We start from the raw sequence: 22137 nt of genomic DNA, 5'->3' as shown, positions 1-22137 counted from the left end.
CCATATTCAAGAACACCTCCCAAAAACAATTTCAATTTTAATCTAATTCATTAGCAATTCAATAATTTGGCAGCCAACACATCAAATTACTCTAGCAATTTCAATACATAAATTTGGCAATCAAGTACGACAACCAATAAAAAAAATTAAAACTTTAGTCCCTAACTTAACTTGATCCTAAAACACCATTTTATGCCCTAATTAACAACGAAAATCGTCAAATAGTAATAAAATATTAAATACCTATCGAAAAGGTTCACCTAAACATATGAATTCTGGGGATTCAAAACGGAATTCTCCTCGATTCCTTCTCTGACCATGGCTCTTGATTACCGATTAAAATTTGATGATTTTTCTTTGTTGGCTTAAAATTTTGGAGGAGAAATTAGATTAAGAAGTAAACTTTTAGGGTTAAAAATGAAGTATGGCCGAATGAGAAGAAAGAAAATGAAATTCTCTGCTGTTTCATTCGTTTGAGAATGAAAATGGGGTTTATGGGTTTTCTTTATTTCACATACACATGATTAACATCCTTTATTCTTTTCTCTTTTTTTTTTATTTAATGGTTAAAACCTAAACCAGATTCTTTAACTTAGCTATTTAATCAATTGTTTAATTTTGTTCATTCATTTAATTAATTAATCACCCCTAATATCAAATTATTTTATACTTTAATTAAAATAAATTTTTTAAAATTTTATTCCGAAAAATTAACCTCCTAAATTATTATTATGGAACTTTTAATCCAATATATTCCAAATTCTTAATGTATTTCTTACTAATAATACACTTTAGTCCCGCATAATTATTTTATCAAATATAAATTTAAAATTTAACTTTATAACTCCAATAAATTTAATAAATTGTGCGAATAATTTTTCTCTTAACCCAAATAGATATTTAAATTTTATGTTTCCGCTTACGAATATTACGACATGTGGCAAAACCGACAATTAAAAATATGGGGTATTACATTCTCCCCCCCTTAAAATAAATTCGTCCTCGAATTTAAAATTTAAGTCATATCCTTGAGTAATTTGAAATGACTAATATCTTTATACAACCGATCTTATTTTTCATGGACAATTGCCATTCCCGTTACTCCAACTTCGTAATATAATCTCATATTTACTGTCATAATCTAAAATTGACAATAGTTGAAGAAGTTGATGTGTTTTTCTATAATGGTTAACTTAGCTTATCAACTACAGCTCCCATTCACTTTACTATCTAATATGATCCAATATATATACGGAGTTAGTGTATATATATATATATATATATTTATTTACTAGGCTAACCGCCTATAAATTAGTAGATTAGAACCTCGCTCATTGTCTTAACAATTGTGATACGAATGAGGTTTGAAAATCCTTCAAACCGTGATGCACCTCTATTTTATACTGATGCTTAAGAATCTTAAATTTTTATGTCTAAAGGTAATGCATTTTTTTTTATAATCCAACGTTTTACAACTATATACTTTGTGATTTTCTCATATTCTATCTCGATGTCTAATGTTTAAGTCAATTTCTCTGTTACTTAGTTTATTCACTCTTTAATTCACCACATTCATGCCTAAATCATCTCAGTAAAATATATACGCACTAAATCTTTAGTGTTTATATTACTTCACTCCTTTACGTCTTCCTTTATTTATTATATTTATATTATTATATATATTTAACTTTAAAACAAAGCAGAAACAGCCGTGTGTGTTCTATTGTGTGCAGTGTGTACAAACAGCAGTGTGCGTTCGCACAGAGCAGGCACAATCGAGTTTCATAACTCGGGTTCAATTTCCGAGAGTTTTCAAATCTCAAAACCCACAGACATGTTTCCAAAATGTCAATATTTAATTTCAAGTAAACTCAAGCATAACTAACTCGACAACTCCACCAAATTATTAATTCAATTTTTTTTTCGATTGTAAAATCACTGCCAAGCACTAGAGAAAGTTAGATATTACATCCACTGTACTAGTTTTTCTACAACAAGTCTAAAATTTAGGTATTCCCTAAATATAAATAACTAAATGTGTCTTAATGGGATGATTATGATCAGATTCTAAAAGCAACGGTCTAAAGAGAAATTTTCTATTCTTAAGTGGGTCCAAAATCAACCAAAAATTGCATAACTCAGTAAAATTTTAAACTTCATGCTTAAAATGAGTATGTCATAAACTATTAAACTTTAAGACTTAAAATGAGACCACATCTATCTTCAATAACTCAATAAACAAAATATGAGTTACATCAAAAATCATGAAAACCTTTTATCAAACTAAAAGACATAAATATATCTAATAATCAAATTTGGGCTTTATCTTTTCTTTTAAGAGGTTAAATATCTAAAAAGATCCCTCATAATATTTATCAAGTTTATTACTCATATCTATATATAAAACTATACACTTTAATACCTTTCTTATTATATTCAATCCTCGTTAGGAAATTTTAAGTTCGGTTTATGTTTGAACTTCACTTAAATCTAAACTTTTGTCGTTTAATTATCTAATTAACAATACAATCATAACTCATTTACTCTAAAACTCTCTTTAATTTTATTTCTCCGTTTATCGTATATTTATTTATTGAACTACGAAATTAATTGTATTTATATACTTCCACTATTTCTTTAATTTCGATAATTCACTCCAGTTCTCATCATTATTTACCAAATTTTTTTGTTAATTTCAAATTGCATGTCGGACGTTTTGTCACGACGATGTAGGTTATCACATTAAGATTCTCTATTCTCTTTTCTTTTACGTAAACTATAAATTTTAATCCTTTCGTTTCTTTTGTTATATTATTTATATTATTGCTAAAGTTTGATAGCTATACATATATTTTCTTTCGAATAATTATAATAATTGTTATTACCAAACTAGACATCACCACAATGTTTAATAATTCATTACATAATCAATAATGTAATTACTACTTTAATCAATCTATTATTTCTTAATTATTCACTTAACTATAAGTTTCAACAATATATTTCAAAAGCCGTTATTAGTAGTCCATACTTAGTTTAATTTAATTTAATAAGTATTCCTTCAATAATCTCGTTCACTATTGACCAATAGCTTTCATTATCGACTACTAGCTGTAACTATATTATTATTAATAATTTTACATACTTCATTACCATATCTTATTTCATATAAAATTCTCCTTTAATTTCTTTTTAAATTAGTATCAACTTTCCATTTTTGTATACTCTTTATAAATTATCTTATGATTACACCCATTATACCTATTTAACCTATCAGAGATGTACTAATTAAACCTTTAAATTCTATTATTCTTTTTATACTATTAGCCTTGCCTTGATATAACTTCATATGACAATCCATATATTTCCACACATAATTTTTGTCAATTGTAAGTTTAATATTTAACTGTTGTCAATCACCCCGCATCTTCTTAATAACAAGGCAGTGAGCAATACCATTTCTAAACACCCGCTATATAAAATTTCATATTTGTCATTTATACATTTCATATAATCTATTTTTACTCATTACAACAACGTGAAATTACACATTCAAACATGTTAACTAATGTTTATATTTTTTTTGTTCTATGTTTGTTATGATTTATTAACGCATCTTAAATTAAATCTTTAGGTTTAAAGTATGTGAGCACTCTTACTTTAATTTACGATTTCCTGTATGTTTTGTAGGTTATTCGATAATTATTTTCCACATATGGTATCGTTACCGCCTTTGATAATGTTCTATAGCTTTCCTATTTGTTAAACCTCAGTCACGAGTCTATATCCTATTTTAACTTTTGGTTACCTGTAATTGTTTACCTCAATATTGTCCCTATTTTATACACTTTAAGAAAATGATGCTTATTTAGTCTGTTAAATTATTAACATAATCTTACATACGTAGTTACTTAGAAATCTCATGGTATTAATTTTATTTCCAAGGTTCTTTAATGTAAGAATTTGCTACATTCAATTTATTTTACTAATTTTCATATTTCTTGTCATATCACAGAGTTCTTGTCCGAGTATACTTACGATTAAAACGCAACTTTTTTCAAGTGCGAGCTCACACAAATCCATATGTTTCAAAACCAAATAAATTTGATCAAAAGCTTTCTATTTTTGCTTGAAAACTTTTCGTATAATTGTGCTTCAGGATGATGACACCTCTCATCACCAAAGAGTTGCTATATCAAATCACTTTTCTTTAATATATCAACATATATGATGCATGTCCTATGAAATATGCAAGAATATTCATATATATATATATATATTTTACAGTATCTGGGCCGTGCACTTGGGACCGGTTCCTCAGATCTGTATCGGGGTCTGGGCCGTGCACAGGGGACCATCGCCTCAGATTTTCCCCCGCTATGTCTAGGCCATGCACAGGGGACCATCGCCTCAGATTTTCCCCCGCTATGTCTAGGCCGTGCACATGGGACCATCGCCATAGACATTTAATTAATCAATACTTAATTCTAATAAGATTACTACTGGTGATCACACAGTCCTATTGCCGCTCAATAGGAAAGCACGTTCCATCGGATCTATATCAGTTTTAAATAATATATGCAGTGCGATTTAAAATAAATATTCAGAAATTTAAACAATGTTGCATTAATATTCAAAAGTAAAATGCAAACTGACAGTGGATCGCTAAATCCAAAACAATACTCCCTTAAAATTGCTGCAGTTCTGACCCCAATATTCGCGAACTCGTCGGATCTAAATATGGATTATTCGTCAAAATTAAAACAATCCAACAATATCTTAATTCTAGAGTTGGCTCTATACACAATTACAAGTTATAATAGCATCCATATAAATCAATTTATGAAAAACATTGTTTAATAAACTATTATCGACCCGAGGAGTCGTTAAATAAATATATATTTTGTAAATCCGTAGATTCCAGGTCTGACGTAAAACTTTCACTTTTAAAAACACATTAGTAACCACTTGAAATCGATACTTTTAAGTTAAGATTAGACCTTTTTAAAATGAAATGTTATTATTATAAATCTTGAGTTAGACTTTTTAATAATTCAATTTAAACTCGTTTTATACGCTTTAGCTTTTAAATTAACATTTTAAATTAATATAAAACTTGTTTCTTTTTGAAACTTTTAAAAATCTAATTTTGAAAACATAACTTTTTTCTTTACGTTTCAATTTTTAAAAATATTCACATTTCAAGTTTAATCATTAATTAAACTATATTATTATTAAAGCAAACTAATCTCGGTCCATAACACATTTCGAAACATCCTAGTACAAATCACATTGTCACATTAGACTATGGTTTACTAAGCATATACGCTTGCCTTCTCGGGGGTGTGCAATCGCATTGTCACATTAGACTGATGCTCTCTTAACTTCTGTAGTACTATCCGTAGATGATGTGCATGTTATTCTTCTGTACGTGTATAGATCAAAATGTCGTCGATAAATACGATCACGAACTGATCCAAGTACGGTTTAAATATCCTATTCATCAAATCCATGAAGGCTGCAGGCGCATTCGTCAATCTGAACGACATAACAAGAAACCCGTAATGACCGTATCGAGTTCGAAAAGCAGTCTTCTGAACATAATCATCACGAATCTTCAGCTGATGATAGCATGACCTCAGATCGATCTTAGAGAAATACTTCGCTCCTTGTAATCGGCCGAACAAATCGTCGATTCTAGGTAACGGATACTTGTTCTTAATCGTTACCTTATTCAGCTGTCGATAATCGATGCAGAGTCGAAGTGATCCATCTTTCTTTTTCACGAACAATACTGGTGCACCCCACGGGGATACACTCGGTCTGATGAAACCGCGATCAAACAACTCTTCTAGCTGATCCTTAAGTTCCTTGAGTTCTGCTGGCGCCATTCGATAAGGTGGTATCGATATGGGCTTTGTACCAGGAGCCAATTCGATACAAAATTCAATCTCACGGTCTGGGGGTAATCTAGGTAATTCCTCTGGAAAAACGTCCGAATATTCCGACACCACTGGTACGTCGCTTAAGTTTACACTTTTCTTCTCCACGTCTCGTACTATCGCTAAGAATCCTTGACATCCCTTTTTTAACATATGACAAGCTTTATTAGATGAGATAATACTCGTAGAAGATTCCATCTTATTACCCTGGATTGAAACAGCTTCGATTCCAGGCGTGTTGAACGTTACCGTTTTCTTCCGGTAATCCACATTGGCATAGTGCTGAGCTAGCCAATCCATTCCTAGTATGACGTCAAAAGCTAATACCTCGAGTAAAATCAAGTCAACTAACAAATCTCGTCCTTGAACTCTCACTGGACAAGACGGATAAACAATACTGACTTCCACACTCTCTCCAACTGGAGTAGCTACGGACAAGGGATTCCTAAGATACGCTGGTTGCATTCCTAACTTACTAGCGAAGCTAGGCGAAACAAATGAATGCGTAGCGCCCGGATCAAATAAAATTAATGCGTCTTAAGAAGCGATAGGAAAGGTACCTTGCACCACAGCATTGGAAGCCTGAGCCTCCTGAGGATTCAGTGCAAAGACCCTAGCCTGACTACCACCAGCCTACGAAGTTTGGGCAGTGCCACGACCTCCGCCATTCCTTCCTCCTCGATTTGCGTAGCCACGGCCTCTCTGGCTAGTGAAGGTACTCCCTGTCTGATCGTACCCTGATGTCGCCTGCTGCGCAGTTCTCTGCTGTTGATAAGAAGGCTGCATCACAGTAGTCATCGAGCCCTGGGGCATCTACCTCGCACAATCCCTAGCAAAATGGCCCCATTGACCACAGTTGAAACATGCTCCACTAGCAATGTAGCACGCGCCGTAATGTCTCCTATTACAGTTCAGACATATGGGAACTCCGCCTCCCATATCACTCATAGATCTGGCACCAAATCCGGTGCCTGAAGTACTGACTCTAGTTCCATATCGAGCTCTCTTATTCCTCTGCTGACGTGATGTGGGTCGAGAATGACTTCTGACATATGATTGGGTAGGTGCGCTCTGTACGCTGCGGAACACATCATTTCTCATAGGCGCAACATTGGAAGGATCGGGAATATTCCCAAAACGGATCAGAGAAACTTCCATTTGCCTAGCGCTGTCAATCAGTTGCACTAAGGTTCTTCCTATATCAGCCGTAAGACTCACAAATTTAGCTCCTAGACCCTCTACAAACCTCGAGTTCACTCTAACTGGGTCTGCAGTCAGGTCTGGTGCAAACCTACTCACTCTGGTAAATTTTGTCACAAACTCTTGCACAGACCGGTTACCTCTACTCAGGGTCAGCCAGTGATTACGACAACTCTTCGTCACCGCATACGGTAAGAAAAATTCTCTAAAATGATTCACGAATTCAGCCCAGGTCATAGTGTCCATGGTTGGCTAAATATGCTGTTGAAACCAATCTTTCGCGGGTCCTTTCATTGACATTTCCACCATAATGATGGTATGTCTCTCGTTAGCTTGCAGACATCGAGCGTTACGTTCTACTTCTTCGAGGAATGTAAAGAAACAATACTTTACTCTTAGGTTGGGTTTGATTAAGTAAATTTGATTTTGTTTAATTTTTTAGGGGGTAATTTGGGTGTTTCAATTTTGTTTTGACATTAAATGACGTGTCAATTAACATGTGGCGCCAATATTTGTTTTTTTCCAAAAAAAAGGACAGCCGCCAAAACCAAAAGGGTAGTTTCGTCTATAAGGGCCGTGAATGGCGCCGCCACAAAGGTTGGGGGGGTTTAGGGAAGCTGATCGCTTAATTCTGCAAGTGCACAGAATCAATTGTAGCAAGCAATACTCGGAGTATTCCGAGGTCGAATCCACAAAGGACGAACTCTTTAAAATGTTATTTAATTTAACTTTTGTAAAGTAACCGTTCTGTTAATTTGATTTGACGTTGAAAACAATTAATAAAGTAATATGAAATGAAAGAATATTTTGGATAAAATATCAAGATTTAAAACAACTAGGATTTCGGGTTTCACCGTAGTCGAGGGGAAATTCTATCATATGCAATAATACATCTCAAACGCTTTTCCATGACAATTGTTTCTACGATATATTTATTTTCTCTCGAGACATAAACTTGTGTTTAATTAATTCTGGATATTTCTCAATTACCATGTTAATTAATTAAACTCATTAAGCAAAATAATTAATGTCATCACAATTCCTTAGACATATCTCTATTCTTAAGTAAATTGTGTTTAAATCTCTAGATCCAAATTCATGCTTCACCGATAGGTACTTCACATTCATTCTAGAATAAAAACATTAAGGTAGCTAATCTTAATATTCATGATCACCATAAGAGATTTAAAGAAAACTCTTGTTTAACAACATTAATGAGATGCACTAATACATAATCAAGACTTCCCCTTCAACTAGGTTATATCCCTAATCCTAGTTTAAAGGTTTAGCAATCCATTGTCATATTGAAAATAACAATGTAATTGTTGTACCTTGAGAACATATGAGAAGAGAAATGAAAAGAGAAATAATGATTGATAAGAACTATCTTAGAGTAAGTGTTTACACAATTGCAAGTGTAAGTGAATGTCCTTATCTCTACACAAATGTGTCCTATTTATAGGCATAAAAGGAGTGGTAGCCAAGTCAAGAATCTCTCTTCTCCTCATGAAATTTGAGTGATGATCAAGCTTTGTATCTCTTCTTTCCATATAGAGCGGAGTAGGGAGCAAGTTCTTCCATAACCATCTTGAGTGAATCATGATTCACTTATTTCATTTCCAAAGATAACTTGATTTAATATCATCTTGATATATTCTTGGAGTGATAATCAAGTTCTTCCATAATGAGCTTGAGATGATCAAGGTTCACTTATCTTGTTTCCAAAAGAAGCTTAAGTGTATCAAAGTTGACTTATCTTGTTTCCAAAATAAGATTGATCTAAATCAACAATGATTTCTTCTTCCTTAATGATCATTTTGTCAACACTCTTTCTTTGAGTGCAAGTCAAGGAAGATCTATTTGAGTGTGAACTCAATATATGTTGCTTATGGAAGGTGTATGAGTGTTTTTGCCAAGAATCCCCAAGCGATTCTCCCAAAATCAGAAAATGTCTCCAAGACCAGAAGTCAGCCGGCCCTTGGCCGGCTCAAAGTCGTGGGCTGGCTGAAGGCCGGCTGAGCTGCTGTTTGTGCTCAATTTCTGGAATTCGGTTTGACTCGGTTCAACCCGGAACCTGGAGGCTGATTTCGAGCCGGTTCGAGTCCGAATTTGGGCTTGGTTTCTTCATGAAAGTTGTAGATCTATCTCTTATCTTTCCATGACATGTTTAACTATATGATTTGGATATTTCTATCTCCAGATATGATCCGAATACGGACATATGTCCGAATTTTCAGCTTTTCGATCTAAACTTTCAGCAACTGATTCAGCGGCTATGTTGCTTGCATTTAGACTTTATTTTCCATTATTCTTCTTCTTGGACTTGATAGAATCAATCCGGCTTGACTTTCACTTTATTTTTGCTCTGTTTATTCAATTATACTCCAGAATGCTAAATATTTACATTTTATATTAAAAACTACAAAAAGGTAAAAGTGAGTATAAAGCTCTCTATTTTACCCAATAAGAGACTAAAATATGCAATACAAATGATCTTAAATTGATGTAAAATATAGACTTATCAAACTACCCCACACTTGAACAATTGCTTGTACTCAAGCAAAATCAATTCAAAAAGTAAATTGCAATCATTATATACACTAATCAACAATTTTTAATTAGCCCCTTCAAATTAAATAACTGACTTGCAATTTTTTTTTCAAGGCCAATTAGATTTTCGCTAATTACAACACAAGTCTAAATTAATTATCAAAAATGTACAAAAATTTTAGTTTAACCACAGACAACAAGTTAAATCATTACTCTCGCAAGATTTCTCTCTTAGCGCACAAGTGTTTCGGATATAAAATTTCACTCAACTGAATTGTAAATAGGTTTTATCATAAACTTGCTAAAACATCAAAAATCCTCTATTTAGTTAAATTAAAACACAAATCAATGAGACTTTTATTGGTTGGAATGTGGTTAAGGTAAGGGGTAGGATAGAAAAGGCTAGAGAAAGTTTTATTAAAGTTAAAATTGACTGTTTTTTTTTATTTCACCATTTCTATGTTTTGTGCTATATTGAAATGCTTACTTTATTCCGATTTCTTTTTTCAAAGCAACTGATTTAGCTTCTTTTTTTTCATTTTTTTTTCATATATCTATTTTTTTTTTCGACAATCTTTCTTTTTCTTCTTTTCCTCTTTTCATTTTCGGAATTTTTATTTGATTGAGCAATTTATTCTCTTTTCAACAGCAAAAATTAATGGTGAAATAAACAGTCATTTTAATTTAGGGTAGTGCAAGACGGATATCAAAAATGGAAATGGGTTAATTGGTTGGTATAACAATAAATGGTTTAGGCTCAAAGTTTGTTTATCTAATGGTGATTTTTTTTTTTAGGTTGAAAGAAAGGGAAAAATGGGGTTAATCCTAATTGCCCATATCATCTCTATGCTATAATTTATCAACAAGTCTCAAATTGTATGTTAGAGCAAGTTCTGAAAAACAGTCTTTACAATCAGATCACTTAACAAGAATTGAAGCATGAAAAATATGCTTTTAGGCTCAAAATTTCTCCAATTTGGTTAAGTGAATGATTCAACGAGTTAAATGTGGGTTTACTAAAAGTTTGGCACCTTACATGATAATTAAGTAAAACCGTGTATGAAATTTTTTCTTTTAATTGTCCTTTACTCAAAATTACAAGTCAACTATCTAATAAGAAGGTCAAATTTACAATTGAATCAAAGAGATATAGATTACAAATTTACTTTATTAAATAATTTTTCTTGAAAATGAAACAATTTATTCAAAACAATATTTTTTTTTCGTTTTTTAGACTGCTTTTACCCACCCCACACTTTAAGCAACACATTGTCCTCAATGTAAAAGAAAGAGAAAAACTAAAAGAAAGGAGAATAAAAATCTTCCCTTTTTAGACGACAGCGAATTCCACCAAAGGAACTACTAGTAGGTCTCTTTTTCCATGACAATTTCAGAGTCAAGGGTCGGGTCAAAACCGGTTGTGGGTTTTAAACATTTTTTTTATAGAATTTTTTTTTAGCGTCTCGGCCGGCCCTTGGCCGGCTCACGTAAACAGGCCGGCTGAGGACCGGCTAAGGTACTGTAAGTTTTTTTTTTTTTTTGATTAAAAAAATCGTACTTGTATTTCTCGGCCGGCCCTTGGCCGGTTCTCACACCCAGGCCGGCTGGGGGCCGGCCGAGGGTCTGTCAATTTTTTATTTTTTATTTTATTTTTTTTTCATGAAAAAAATTCTAAAACAAAAATGCAACCAAATTTAGTAGATAAACGTACCTTAATGATGTTAGGTTGCCTCCTAACAAGCGCTTTATTTAACGTCGTGGCTCGACGTGTTGTCCGATTCAATCGTCAAATTTGAAAGTGCAGACACTTCCTAATTGCTCACCTTCATAGTAGTGTTTTGCTCGTTGACCATTGACAAGAAACTTACTCCCATTGAAGTGATTGTCAATCTCAAGTGCTCCATGGGGATGGACTTTCGAGATACGAAATGGTCCGGACCATCTCGACTTGAGTTTTTCCGGAAAGAGTTTAAGACGAGAGTTGAACAATAACACTTTTTGTCCTTCCTTGAACTCTCTCCGTTTGATTCGCTTGTCGTGCCAAACTTTGGTGCGTTCTTTGTATATCCGCGCATTTTCGAAGGAATCACGCCGTATTTCATCTAACTCATTGAGCTGCAAAAGTCTTTTTTCACCCGCGGATTCGAAATTATAATTCAGCTGTTTTATTACCCAATAAGCTCTATGTTCCAACTCGACGGGTAAATGACACGGTTTGCCAAAAACTAACCTATAGGGCGACATCCCTAAAGGAGTTTTATAGGCCGTTCTATATGCCCACAAAGCATCGTCTAATTTAATAGCCCAATCTTTTCTGGACGCACCAACTGTTTTTTCCAAAATTTGTTTAAGTTCTCTATTTGAAATTTAAACTTGACCACTCGTTTGAGGGTGGTAAGTTGTTCCAACACGGTGTTGGCAACCATTTTTACTCAAAAGAGTTTTGAACTTATAATTTTTGAAATGCACTCCATTATCACTAATGATGGCCCGAGGAACACCGAAAACATTGAAAATTTGTTTCTTCACAAACTTGACAACGCTATTCGCAGTGTTATCGGGTAATGCTACAGCTTCTACCCACTTGGACACGTAATCAACAGCAACTAATATGTAAGCGTTACCGTACGAGGGTGGGAATGGACCCATGAAGTCGATTCCCCACACATCAAACAATTCTACCTCCAAAATTCCTTGTTGCGGCATTTCATTTCCCTTGCCAATGTTGCCTGTTCTTTGACACCGATCACAAGCCATGATGAAACTCCTAGCGTCTTTGAACAATGTGGGCCAGAAAAAACCACATTGCAGCACTTTTGCGGCTGTTTTATCAGGACCATGATGTCCTCCGTATGGTGAAGAATGACATTCATTTAGGATCAAATGCATCTCTTCGTTAGGCACACATCTTCTTATTATGCCATCTGCACAAGTTCTGAACAACAAAGGGTCATCCCACATGTAAAATTTTATCTCAGATAAAAAATTTCTCTTTTGGTGGAAGTTTAAATTCTCGGGTAACACTTTTGATGCCAAAAAGTTCACTATGTCTGCAAACCATGGTCGTGGTAGTTCCTTAATTGCCCAAAGTTTCTCGTCCGGAAAGGAATCGTTGATTTCATCTCCATCATCTTCTACTCCTTGTTCCATTCGAGAAAGATGGTCGGCTACTACATTTTCTGCTCCTTTCTTGTCTCTAATTTCGAAGTTAAATTCTTGTAAAAGAATTACCCAACGAATTAATTTTGGTTTTGCATCCTTTTTTGCCAAAAGATATTTGATCGCCGCATGATCTGTATACACAATAGCTTTCGAGCCAACAAGATAAGATCTAAATTTGTCAAATGAGTACACAACTGCTAACAATTCTTTTTTCAGTTGTTGTGTAGTTTATTTGAGCATCATTAAGCACTTTGCTTGCATAATAAATGACATGCAATTTCTTGTCTTTCCGTTGACCCAACACTGACGCTAACGCATAATCACTGGCATCACACATTACTTCAAATGGTAAACTCCAGTCAGGTGATGCTATAATTGGAGCGGAGATTAAAGCCTCTTTTAACTTTTGGAATGCTGTCAGACAAACATCATCAAACACGAAAGAAACATCTTTAACAAGCAGTGAGCATAGAGGTTTTGCAATTTTTGAGAAATCTTTTATGAATCGTCTGTAAAAACCAGCATGCCCAAGAAAACTTCGGATTGCTTTAACATTAGTTGGAGGTGGTATTTTTTCAATTACCTCAATCTTTGCTCGATCTACCTCCATTCCTTTTTCAGAAATTTTATGACCAAGAACTATGCCCTCTTGTACCATGAAATGACATTTTTCCCAATTCAAAACAAGATTAGTTTCCTCACATCGTTGCAAAACTTTGTCTAAATTTGCGAGACACGTATCAAAAGATGATCCAAACACGGAAAAATCATCCATGAAGATTTCAATGATGTCTTCTACCATGTCAGAAAAGATAGACATCATACGACGCTGAAAGGTAGCGGGGCCATTACACATACCGAATGGCATACGACGATATGCAAATGTACCGTAGGGGCATGTGAATGTTGTTTTCTCTTGATCCTCTGGTTCAATTGCAATTTGGTTATACCCCGAATAGCCATCCAAAAAGCAATAGTATGCATAGCCAGCTAATCGCTCAAGCATTTGATCGATGAAAGGTAAGGGAAAATGGTCTTTGCGGGTAGCTGTGTTTAACTTTCGATAGTCTATGCAAACTCTCCAACCAGTAACCACCCTGGTTGGGATTAGCTCGTTATTTTCATTTTTCACCACAGTTGTGCCTCCTTTTTTTGGAACTACCTGTACAGGACTCACCCAATAACTGTCAGAAATTGGATAAATGATACCTGCATCAAGTAATTTGATTACTTCGGCTCGCACAACTTCCTTCATGTTGGGATTTAATCGCCTCTGACCTTGAACGCTTGGTTTAAATTCGTCCTCCATCAGGATCTTGTGCATGCATATAGATGGACTAATGCCTTTGATGTCGGCTATAGTCCAAGCTATCGTATTCATGCGATTTCTCAAAATCCTCAACAACTTTTCTTCTTATGTGGAACTCAGTTTAGCAGAAACAATCACAGGATAAGTGTCATTAGCTCCTAAAAATGCATATTTCAGATGGGCAGGTAAAGTTTTTAATTCTACCTTGGGTGGCACCTTTTCAGAAGGTTCTGGTTTTTTCTTACCTTCTCCAAGTTCTTCAAACTTAACAAAATGTTTGAATTTCTTAAAACCGTTACCCTCCAAGCTAAGTGCATATTCAATGATCTCTATATTATCATTTGTTTCATCTAGGCTCATAGCTAAACATGCTTCTAGCGGTTCATTATATTACTCTTTCACAAATGTTTCATCTACAATCTTATCGATTATATCAACACTGTTACATGAGTCAACAAATTCAGAGTTCTTTAGGGATTTAATGATGTTGAATTCTTCTATGTCTTCACCTACCCTAAATGTCAATTTTCCGCTTTGCACATCTATCAACACTCGTCCTGTAACAAAAATGGTCTGCCTAGAATAATGGATAAATCCACATCATCATTCATATCAAGGACCAAAAAATCAGCAGGTAAATAGATTTTACCAACTTTTACCAATAAATCCTCCACTATGCCAAATGGTCTCTTTACTGATCTGTCTGCCAGCTGTAATGAAACCGTAGTAGGTTTCATTTCAGTAATCCCTAACTTCCGTACCAAAGATAGTGGCATCAGATTGATGCTAGCGCCTAAATCACATAAAAAACTAGCAACGTTAACATTTCCAATAGTACAGGGAATAGAAAAACTCCCTGAATCCTTTAGCTTTGGTGGTAGTTTCTTTTGCAGTATTGCATTGCATTCCTCAGTCAGAGCCACCATTGAATATTCCTCCAATTTGTTCTTGTTAGAAACAATCTCCTTCAAGAACTTTGCGTACAAGGGCATTTGTGCCAATGCCTCGGTAAATGGAATGTTGATTTGAATTTTCTTGAAAATATCAAGAAACTTCTGAAAATGTAGCTCGTTTATCCTCTTCCTTTGTCGCTGAGGGTATGGTATTGGAGGAACGTATGCCTTGACTGTTGGTGGAGATTTTTCCACAGTAATTTCCTCCTCCAAATTTTTATTGGCCTCCTCCTCCTCAATCACAATGTGGTTATCTTTCTTTTTCTCTTTTGGTGAGTTGTCAACTTCCTTACCACTCCTTATAGAGATAGCCATAGCTCCTTCCTTAGGATTGGTCTCGGTGTTGCTTGGGAATTTTCCTTGTTCTCTTTCAGCTATCTTTCTGGCTAATTGCCCAAGTTGACGTTCCACATTATGGATCGAAGATTGATGCGCATTCTCGATTTGGCTCATTCGCTGTTCCATCTTCTTATTATGGCCATCTTGATTTTCCATAAATTGTGCCATCATATCTTCGAGAGATGGTTTATTTTCTTGTTGTGGGGGTGGAGGTGCCGGTCTATTCTGTTGAAATCCAGGTGGTCCTTGTAAGTTAGCGTTGTTTCCATCTCTCCATGAAAAATTTGGATGATTCCGCCTCCCTGGATTATATGTATTTGAGTAAGGATCATTCCTTGGTTGTCTGTTTTGATTGTAGCTCACAAAATTGGCTTCCTCTGATTGAACCTCGTTGGCATAATTGCAAGAAGTTGCAATATGCCCCTGGATGCCACAGACAGCACAAGTCTCTGTTGATTGCTGATTTTGGCTAAACAGCATCTTCACTTGCTTAGTTAGCTCAGCAACTTCTAATACAATGTCATGTTGTGAAGCTACCTCATGTACGGCTGCCCTTCGTCCTCTAATAGCTCTTTGTTGAGAATTTAAAGCGACATTCTCATAGATTTGATTTATCTCAGTTGCCGTCTTTTCTCCATAACTTCCTCCGGATGCCGTTTCGACTAAAGTTTGTCCACTCATAGTAAATCCCTCAAAGAACATTTGAGTTAATAATAACTCATCAAAGCAATGATGTGGGCATTGAGCAAGAAGCATCTTGAAGCGTTCCCATGCCTCATGGAATGGTTCGCCATCCAATTGAGTGAAATTATAGATCTTGTCGCGAAGATCAAGAGTCTTTTGCGGGGAATAGTATTTTGTAATGAAAGCATTATACACTTCTTCCCACGTACTGAATGATCCTTCAGGCAAGTTCAAAAGCCAAGTCCTCGCACTCAACTTCATGCAATAAGGAAAACATCTTTTCCTTAGTTCCTCCTCTGTCAATCTATTCAATGGAAAAGTTTCGACCACACTGTAGAATTCTTTGATGAACGCCAAAGGGTCATCAACCGCCATTCCATTGAATTGAGGCAACATATTAAGATGAATTGTTTTAAGCTCATAGTTCCGAGCTTCATCCGTGATTCGGATGCATGAAGGATTGTTTACCACTACTGGCCTTTGAATGTCTCTCAGTCGATGCGCGGAAGGCGCATTAACAACATGATCTACTTGATTCGGCATTATTTGACTCTTTTCTTTTCGATTCCTTCTGCAAATGCGTTCGATCTCTTGGTTCAAGGGTAGTAGTTCTGCGCTGTCTGTGCTCTTGGAACTCCTTCGCTGCATATACTACCTGAGATTCACACTTGAAAGAGTTTTAGAAATAAAAACACAAAAATTAAAGAAATAACAATTTAAAACCGTCGTCCCCGGCAACAGCGCCAAAAACTTGATCGCTTAATTCTGCAAGTGCACAGAATCAATTGTAGCAAGCAATACTCGGAGTATTCCGAGGTCGAATCCACAAAGGACGAACTCTTTAAAATGTTATTTAATTGAACTTTTGTAAAGTAAGCGTTCTGTTAATTTGATTTGATGTTAAAAACAATTAATTAAGTAATATGAAATGAAAGAATATTTTGGATAAAATATCAAGATTTAAAACAACTAGGATTTCGGGTTTCACCGTAGTCGAGGGGAAATTCTATCATATGCAATAATACATCTCAAAAGCTTTTCCATGACAATTGTTTCTACGATATATTTATTCTCTCTCGAGACATAAACTTGTGTTTAATTAATTCTGGATATTTCTCAATTACCATGTTAATTAATTAAACCCATTAAGCAAAACAATTAATGTCATCACAATTCCTTAGACATATCTCTACTCTTAAGTAAATTGTGTTTAAATCTCTAGATCCAAATTCATGCTTCACCGATAGGTACTTCACATTTATTCTAGAATAAAAACATTAAGGTAGCTAATCTTAATATTCATGATCACCATAAGAGATTTAAAGAAAACTCTTGTTTAACAACATTAATGAGATGCACTAATACATAATCAAGACTTCCCCTTCAACTAGGTTACATCCCTAATCCTAGTTTAAAGATTTAGCAATCCATTGTCATATTGAAAATAACAATGTAATTGTTGTACCTTGAGAACATATGAGAAGAGAAATGAAAAGAAAAATAATGATTGATAAGAACTATCTTAGAGTAAGTGTTTACACAATTGCAAGTGTAAGTTAATGTCCTTCTCTCTACACAAATGTGTCCTATTTATAGGCATAAAAGGAGTGGTAGCCAAGTCAAGAATCTCTCTTCTCCTCATGGAATTTGAGTGATGATCAAGCTTTGTATCTCTTCTTTCCATATAGAGCGGAGTAGGGAGCAAGTTCTTCCATAACCATCTTGAGTGAATCATGATTCACTTATTTCATTTCCAAAGATAACTTGATTCAATATCATCTTGATATATTCTTGGAGTGATAATCAAGTTCTTTCATAATGAGCTTGAGAGGATCAAGGTTCACTTATCTTGTATCCAAAAGAAGCTTAAGTGTATCAAAGTTGACTTATCTTGTTTTCAAAAGAAGATTGATCTAAATCAACAATGATTTCTTCTTCCTTAATGATCATTTTGTCAACACTCTTTCTTTGAGTGCAAGTCAAGGAAGATCTCTTTAAGTGTGAACTCAATATATGTTGCTTATGGAAGGTGTATGAGTGTTTTTGCCATGAATCCCCAAGCGATTCTCCCAAAATCAGAAAATGTCTCCAAGACCAGAAGTCAGCCGGCCCTTGGCCGGCTCAAAGTCGTGGGCCGGCTGAAGGCCGGCTGAGCTGCTGTTTGTGCTCAATTTCTGGTTCAATTCGGTTTGACTCGGTTCAACCCGGAACCTAGAGGCTGATTTCGAGCCGGTTCGAGTCCGAATTTGGGCTTGGTTTCTTCATGAAATTTGTAGATCTATCTCTTATCTTTCCATGACATGTTTAACCATATAATTTGGATATTTTTAGCTCCAGATATGATCCGAATACGGACATATGTCCGACTTTTCAGCTTTTCGATCTAAACTTTCAGCAACTGATTCAGCGGCTATGTTGCTTGCATTTAGACTTGATTCTCCATTATTCTTCTTCTTGGACATGATAGAATCAATCCGGCTTGACTTTCACTTTATTTTTGCTCTGTTTATTCAATTATACTCCAGAATGCTAAGTATTTACATTTTATATTAAAAATTACAAAAAGGTAAAAGTGAGTATAAAGCTCTCTATTTTACGCAATAAGAGACTCAAAAATGCAATACAAATGATCTTAAATTGACGTAAAATATAGACTTATCAGAAGCTTTTGAAAGTATAGGAGGTTTACGGAAGCTTAAGGTAAAAGTCGAGGACCGTCGGTGATTATTAGCCTCCTCATGAGGTTATTGTACTCCTTGTGAGGTTTTGTACTCCTTGTGAGGTTTTGTACTCCTTGTGAGGTTATTGTACTCCTTGTGAGGTTTTTTACTCCTTGTGAGGTTATTGTCCTTCTTATGAAGTTCTCTACTCCTTGTGAGGTTATTGTATTCCTTATAAGATCCTACATTAATTGAAATATTTTTTTTTGGATTAATTGACAGTTTTCAATTTAAATAATATATCCAATAACCTTGTATGGTCATGATACTTCTAATCAACGTAATTTGATGGTAGTAATAAGTTGGAGAATATGGCTTGCAAAAAATGATAAGTGTTTTAGTAATAACACTTGGTCAGTCTCATATGTGATATGCAGAGCATCAGCACAGTTACATGAATTTTTATCAATGCAGATTACTTTCTATCAAGCCTTTGTCGGTACTCACAGGATGACTGGGCAGGTGCAGCACTGGCGGCCACCCCCGCCTGACTTGATGAAGATAACTTTTGATGCAGCTCTTAATAAAAGAAATCGCATTGCCATTGTTGGTATGGTTTGTATAAATTCTTCAAGTTTTATCACTTATTGCACTTCTCATCGATTTTCAAGTTTACCATCACCAGAACTTGTTGAGGCTCTTGGTATGCGCACAATGCAAGAAGAATATACCGGCAGAATAGAAGTCATAATTATTGATTCCGTTCGCTTATCATCGTTGTTTAATTCGTGTGGATTTTCACATGTTAAGAGAATGTGTAATTGGATGGCCCATGAAGTGGCTAATAAGTCCTTATATCTAGGGGTGAGCATGGTTCGGTTCGGTTCGGTTTGGTTTAGTAAACTCCAAAACCAAACCATATTTTAAGGGAAAATATAAAAACCAAACCACGCCAAATATTTACGTAAAATTTCGGTTCGGATAACCAAACTTTAGCATCGGTTTCGGTTCGGTTTGGTTCGGTTTGGTTAATATAGATTTAGATAAATATTATATATAATTATACGTAAAAATTAAAATTATACGTAATAATTTTTACTTATATGTGTGTATTAGTTTATATATTTTATTTTCATATATGTATCTATACGCACATATTATATTTATATATAAATATTTCAATAAATAAATTTTATATTTATTTATATATATATAAATATTAATAAAAATAATATTATTGTAAACTTAGGTTTTTCGGTCGGTTCGGTTAACCACTAGTTGAAATCAAACCAAAACCAAAAACCATACTTTTTTTATAATTTGAAACCAAACCAATCCATTTTAACCAAACCAAAATTAATTTCGGGTTGGTTTGGATCAAATTAAAGGTTTGGTTCGGTTTTTATATTTTAAACGAGAACTCAATAAACTTTTATTAATTGGGCTTTATTACCTATTGGGTATTTTTGTTTGTTCTGGCTTGTTTTATTCCGACGTGCTATTTGTACTAGTCCTATGTGGTGTCTAGTACTCTCTAGAGTTAGGGTCTGTTTTAATAGTTATTTTATTTATCTAGACCCGTCTGTTGTTCGTGCTCCAGAGGCGAACCAGGATTAGTTGCTTGCCGGTATTCACGTGGATTAGGAAACAGTGAGTTTGTACTTACTATTTACCGCTTTATTAAGTAAATTGTTATTTTAATATTAAATATATATACTGTACGTATATTTCGAACTGTTTTTATATTATGGCTTCTAGTTGGAACATGCTGCCTAATGGGCATCATTAGGACTGTGTGCGCACCGGTATTGATCTGGGTAAGTTATATATGGAAATATGGTAACTCGGTGTGAGCGTAGCTCTCGGGATCAAGTAGAGTAACTCGGTGTAGCTCAGCTCTCGGGACTCTGGTATAAGTGTGGTCAGTGGTAACTCGGTGTAGCTCAGCTCTCAGGACCAGACCTAATGGATTATGATATTTATTTAGAATTGTGGATTAGGGTTCCAACTATTATTCGTAATATCGTTATTAAATGTTTTAAATGGTTTTAAAGGTTTCCACTTAATAAATGTAGATAGTGGTATAAACTCATCTCAGTATATCTGACCCCGTTGTTTTCTCAATTTTTCCCAGGGTTATGATCTGAGAGAGTCTGGTGATCTCCGTATTTACTTTTCCTCGGAGGTTCCATTTATTTTTGATAAACTGTCAAACTATTTTATTCTTAGACCGCAGTAGTTGACTAGACGTCTTTATTTTATTTTAGTTGTCGTCGGATTGGTCCGACTGGATTATTATTGCTTTGGCACGATACATTATTATTCAGAATTATTTATGTTAAGCTGAATTAATATTATTATTGGAAAGTATGTTATTTTAATTGTTGAATATTATAACTGCTAGATTTAGGCTGAAGTCTCGGTTGCCCCCGAGCATTGGTTTTCTGCAGGTTTAAGTGTTTATATGTTAAATGAAAGGCTAGCTACAGGTTTTGGTACTACATTACCCATATCCTAGCGCTGGTCGCGATTCATGAAAATGGGTCCTGACAAACTTGGTATCAGAGCTTTGGTTTCAAACCAAGGCCATTTGCATGCTATGTGTTTACTCTATTAAGTATGGTTGTGTCTTAGGAACTACTGCGGATATAGGTTTCTGTCATGTCTTTAAAAATGTCATCTTTTGATTTTTAAAACATTCTGCCTACACCAATAGGATTGCATCGAGTTGGTCATTATATGTTGATTTGATGCTGTTAAATGTTAAATTTATTTCACTTGGGTGAATATTTTAATGCTGTTGATTTCTCGGGAAATCCTAATTATTACTTGTTTTGTTTCATACTTGGGTATGAATTACGTGTTATTTAAATTGTTGTTGCTCAATCTTTAGGATATGGACAACGTTGTTCGTACTCGTGCTCGTGCTGCGGCAGAGCAAGAAGCTGAGGCTGATTATGCGATTTCCATGGAAGTCGATCAGAATGTACCACCAGTTCCAACCAATGTTGGACGTGGTAGGGGTAGAGGTGCTGGCAGAGGTAGAGGCAGAGGAGCTGGTGCTGGTAGAGGTGGAGCTAGAGGACGTGGTGCAGCAGGTGTTCAGGCACCGAATGTGCAGCAGGCACCAAATGTGCAGCAGGCACCGAACGTGCAACAGGCACCAGGGGTGCAACAGGCACCGAATATGCAGGCGTTCGACTTCACTACTTTCTTGGCTGGGATTGTCGAAATGCAGAACAATCAGACTCTTCTACAGAATCAGTGTACTGTGCTGGGTCAGTTAACGCAGCAACAACAACCTCAGGCTGGTGCTGTAGCTGGTATGGGTGGACTTG

General features: G+C 35.1%; 1 protein-coding gene and 1 non-coding gene across 2 annotated transcripts; one reads left to right on the top strand and one right to left on the bottom strand.

The window, feature by feature from the left end:
- Positions 1 to 14708: 14708 nt before the first annotated feature.
- On the bottom strand, positions 14709 to 16682 carry LOC126678261 (uncharacterized). The gene has a single exon (XM_050373162.1). The coding sequence runs from the start codon at positions 16680 to 16682 to the stop codon at positions 14709 to 14711; it is 1974 nt and encodes a 657-aa protein (XP_050229119.1).
- On the top strand, positions 16180 to 16286 carry LOC126679654 (small nucleolar RNA R71). Its single transcript, XR_007640940.1, has one exon. It is a non-coding gene; the product is annotated as a small nucleolar RNA R71 (small nucleolar RNA).
- Positions 16683 to 22137: the final 5455 nt, after the last annotated feature.

The sequence above is a fragment of the Mercurialis annua genome, linkage group LG4, assembly GCF_937616625.2.
Source record: "Mercurialis annua linkage group LG4, ddMerAnnu1.2, whole genome shotgun sequence".
In the NCBI taxonomy this organism is placed as follows: Eukaryota; Viridiplantae; Streptophyta; class Magnoliopsida; order Malpighiales; family Euphorbiaceae; genus Mercurialis; species Mercurialis annua.
Note: the sequence above shows the minus strand (reverse complement) of the source record. Positions and strands in the feature narration are given on the sequence as shown.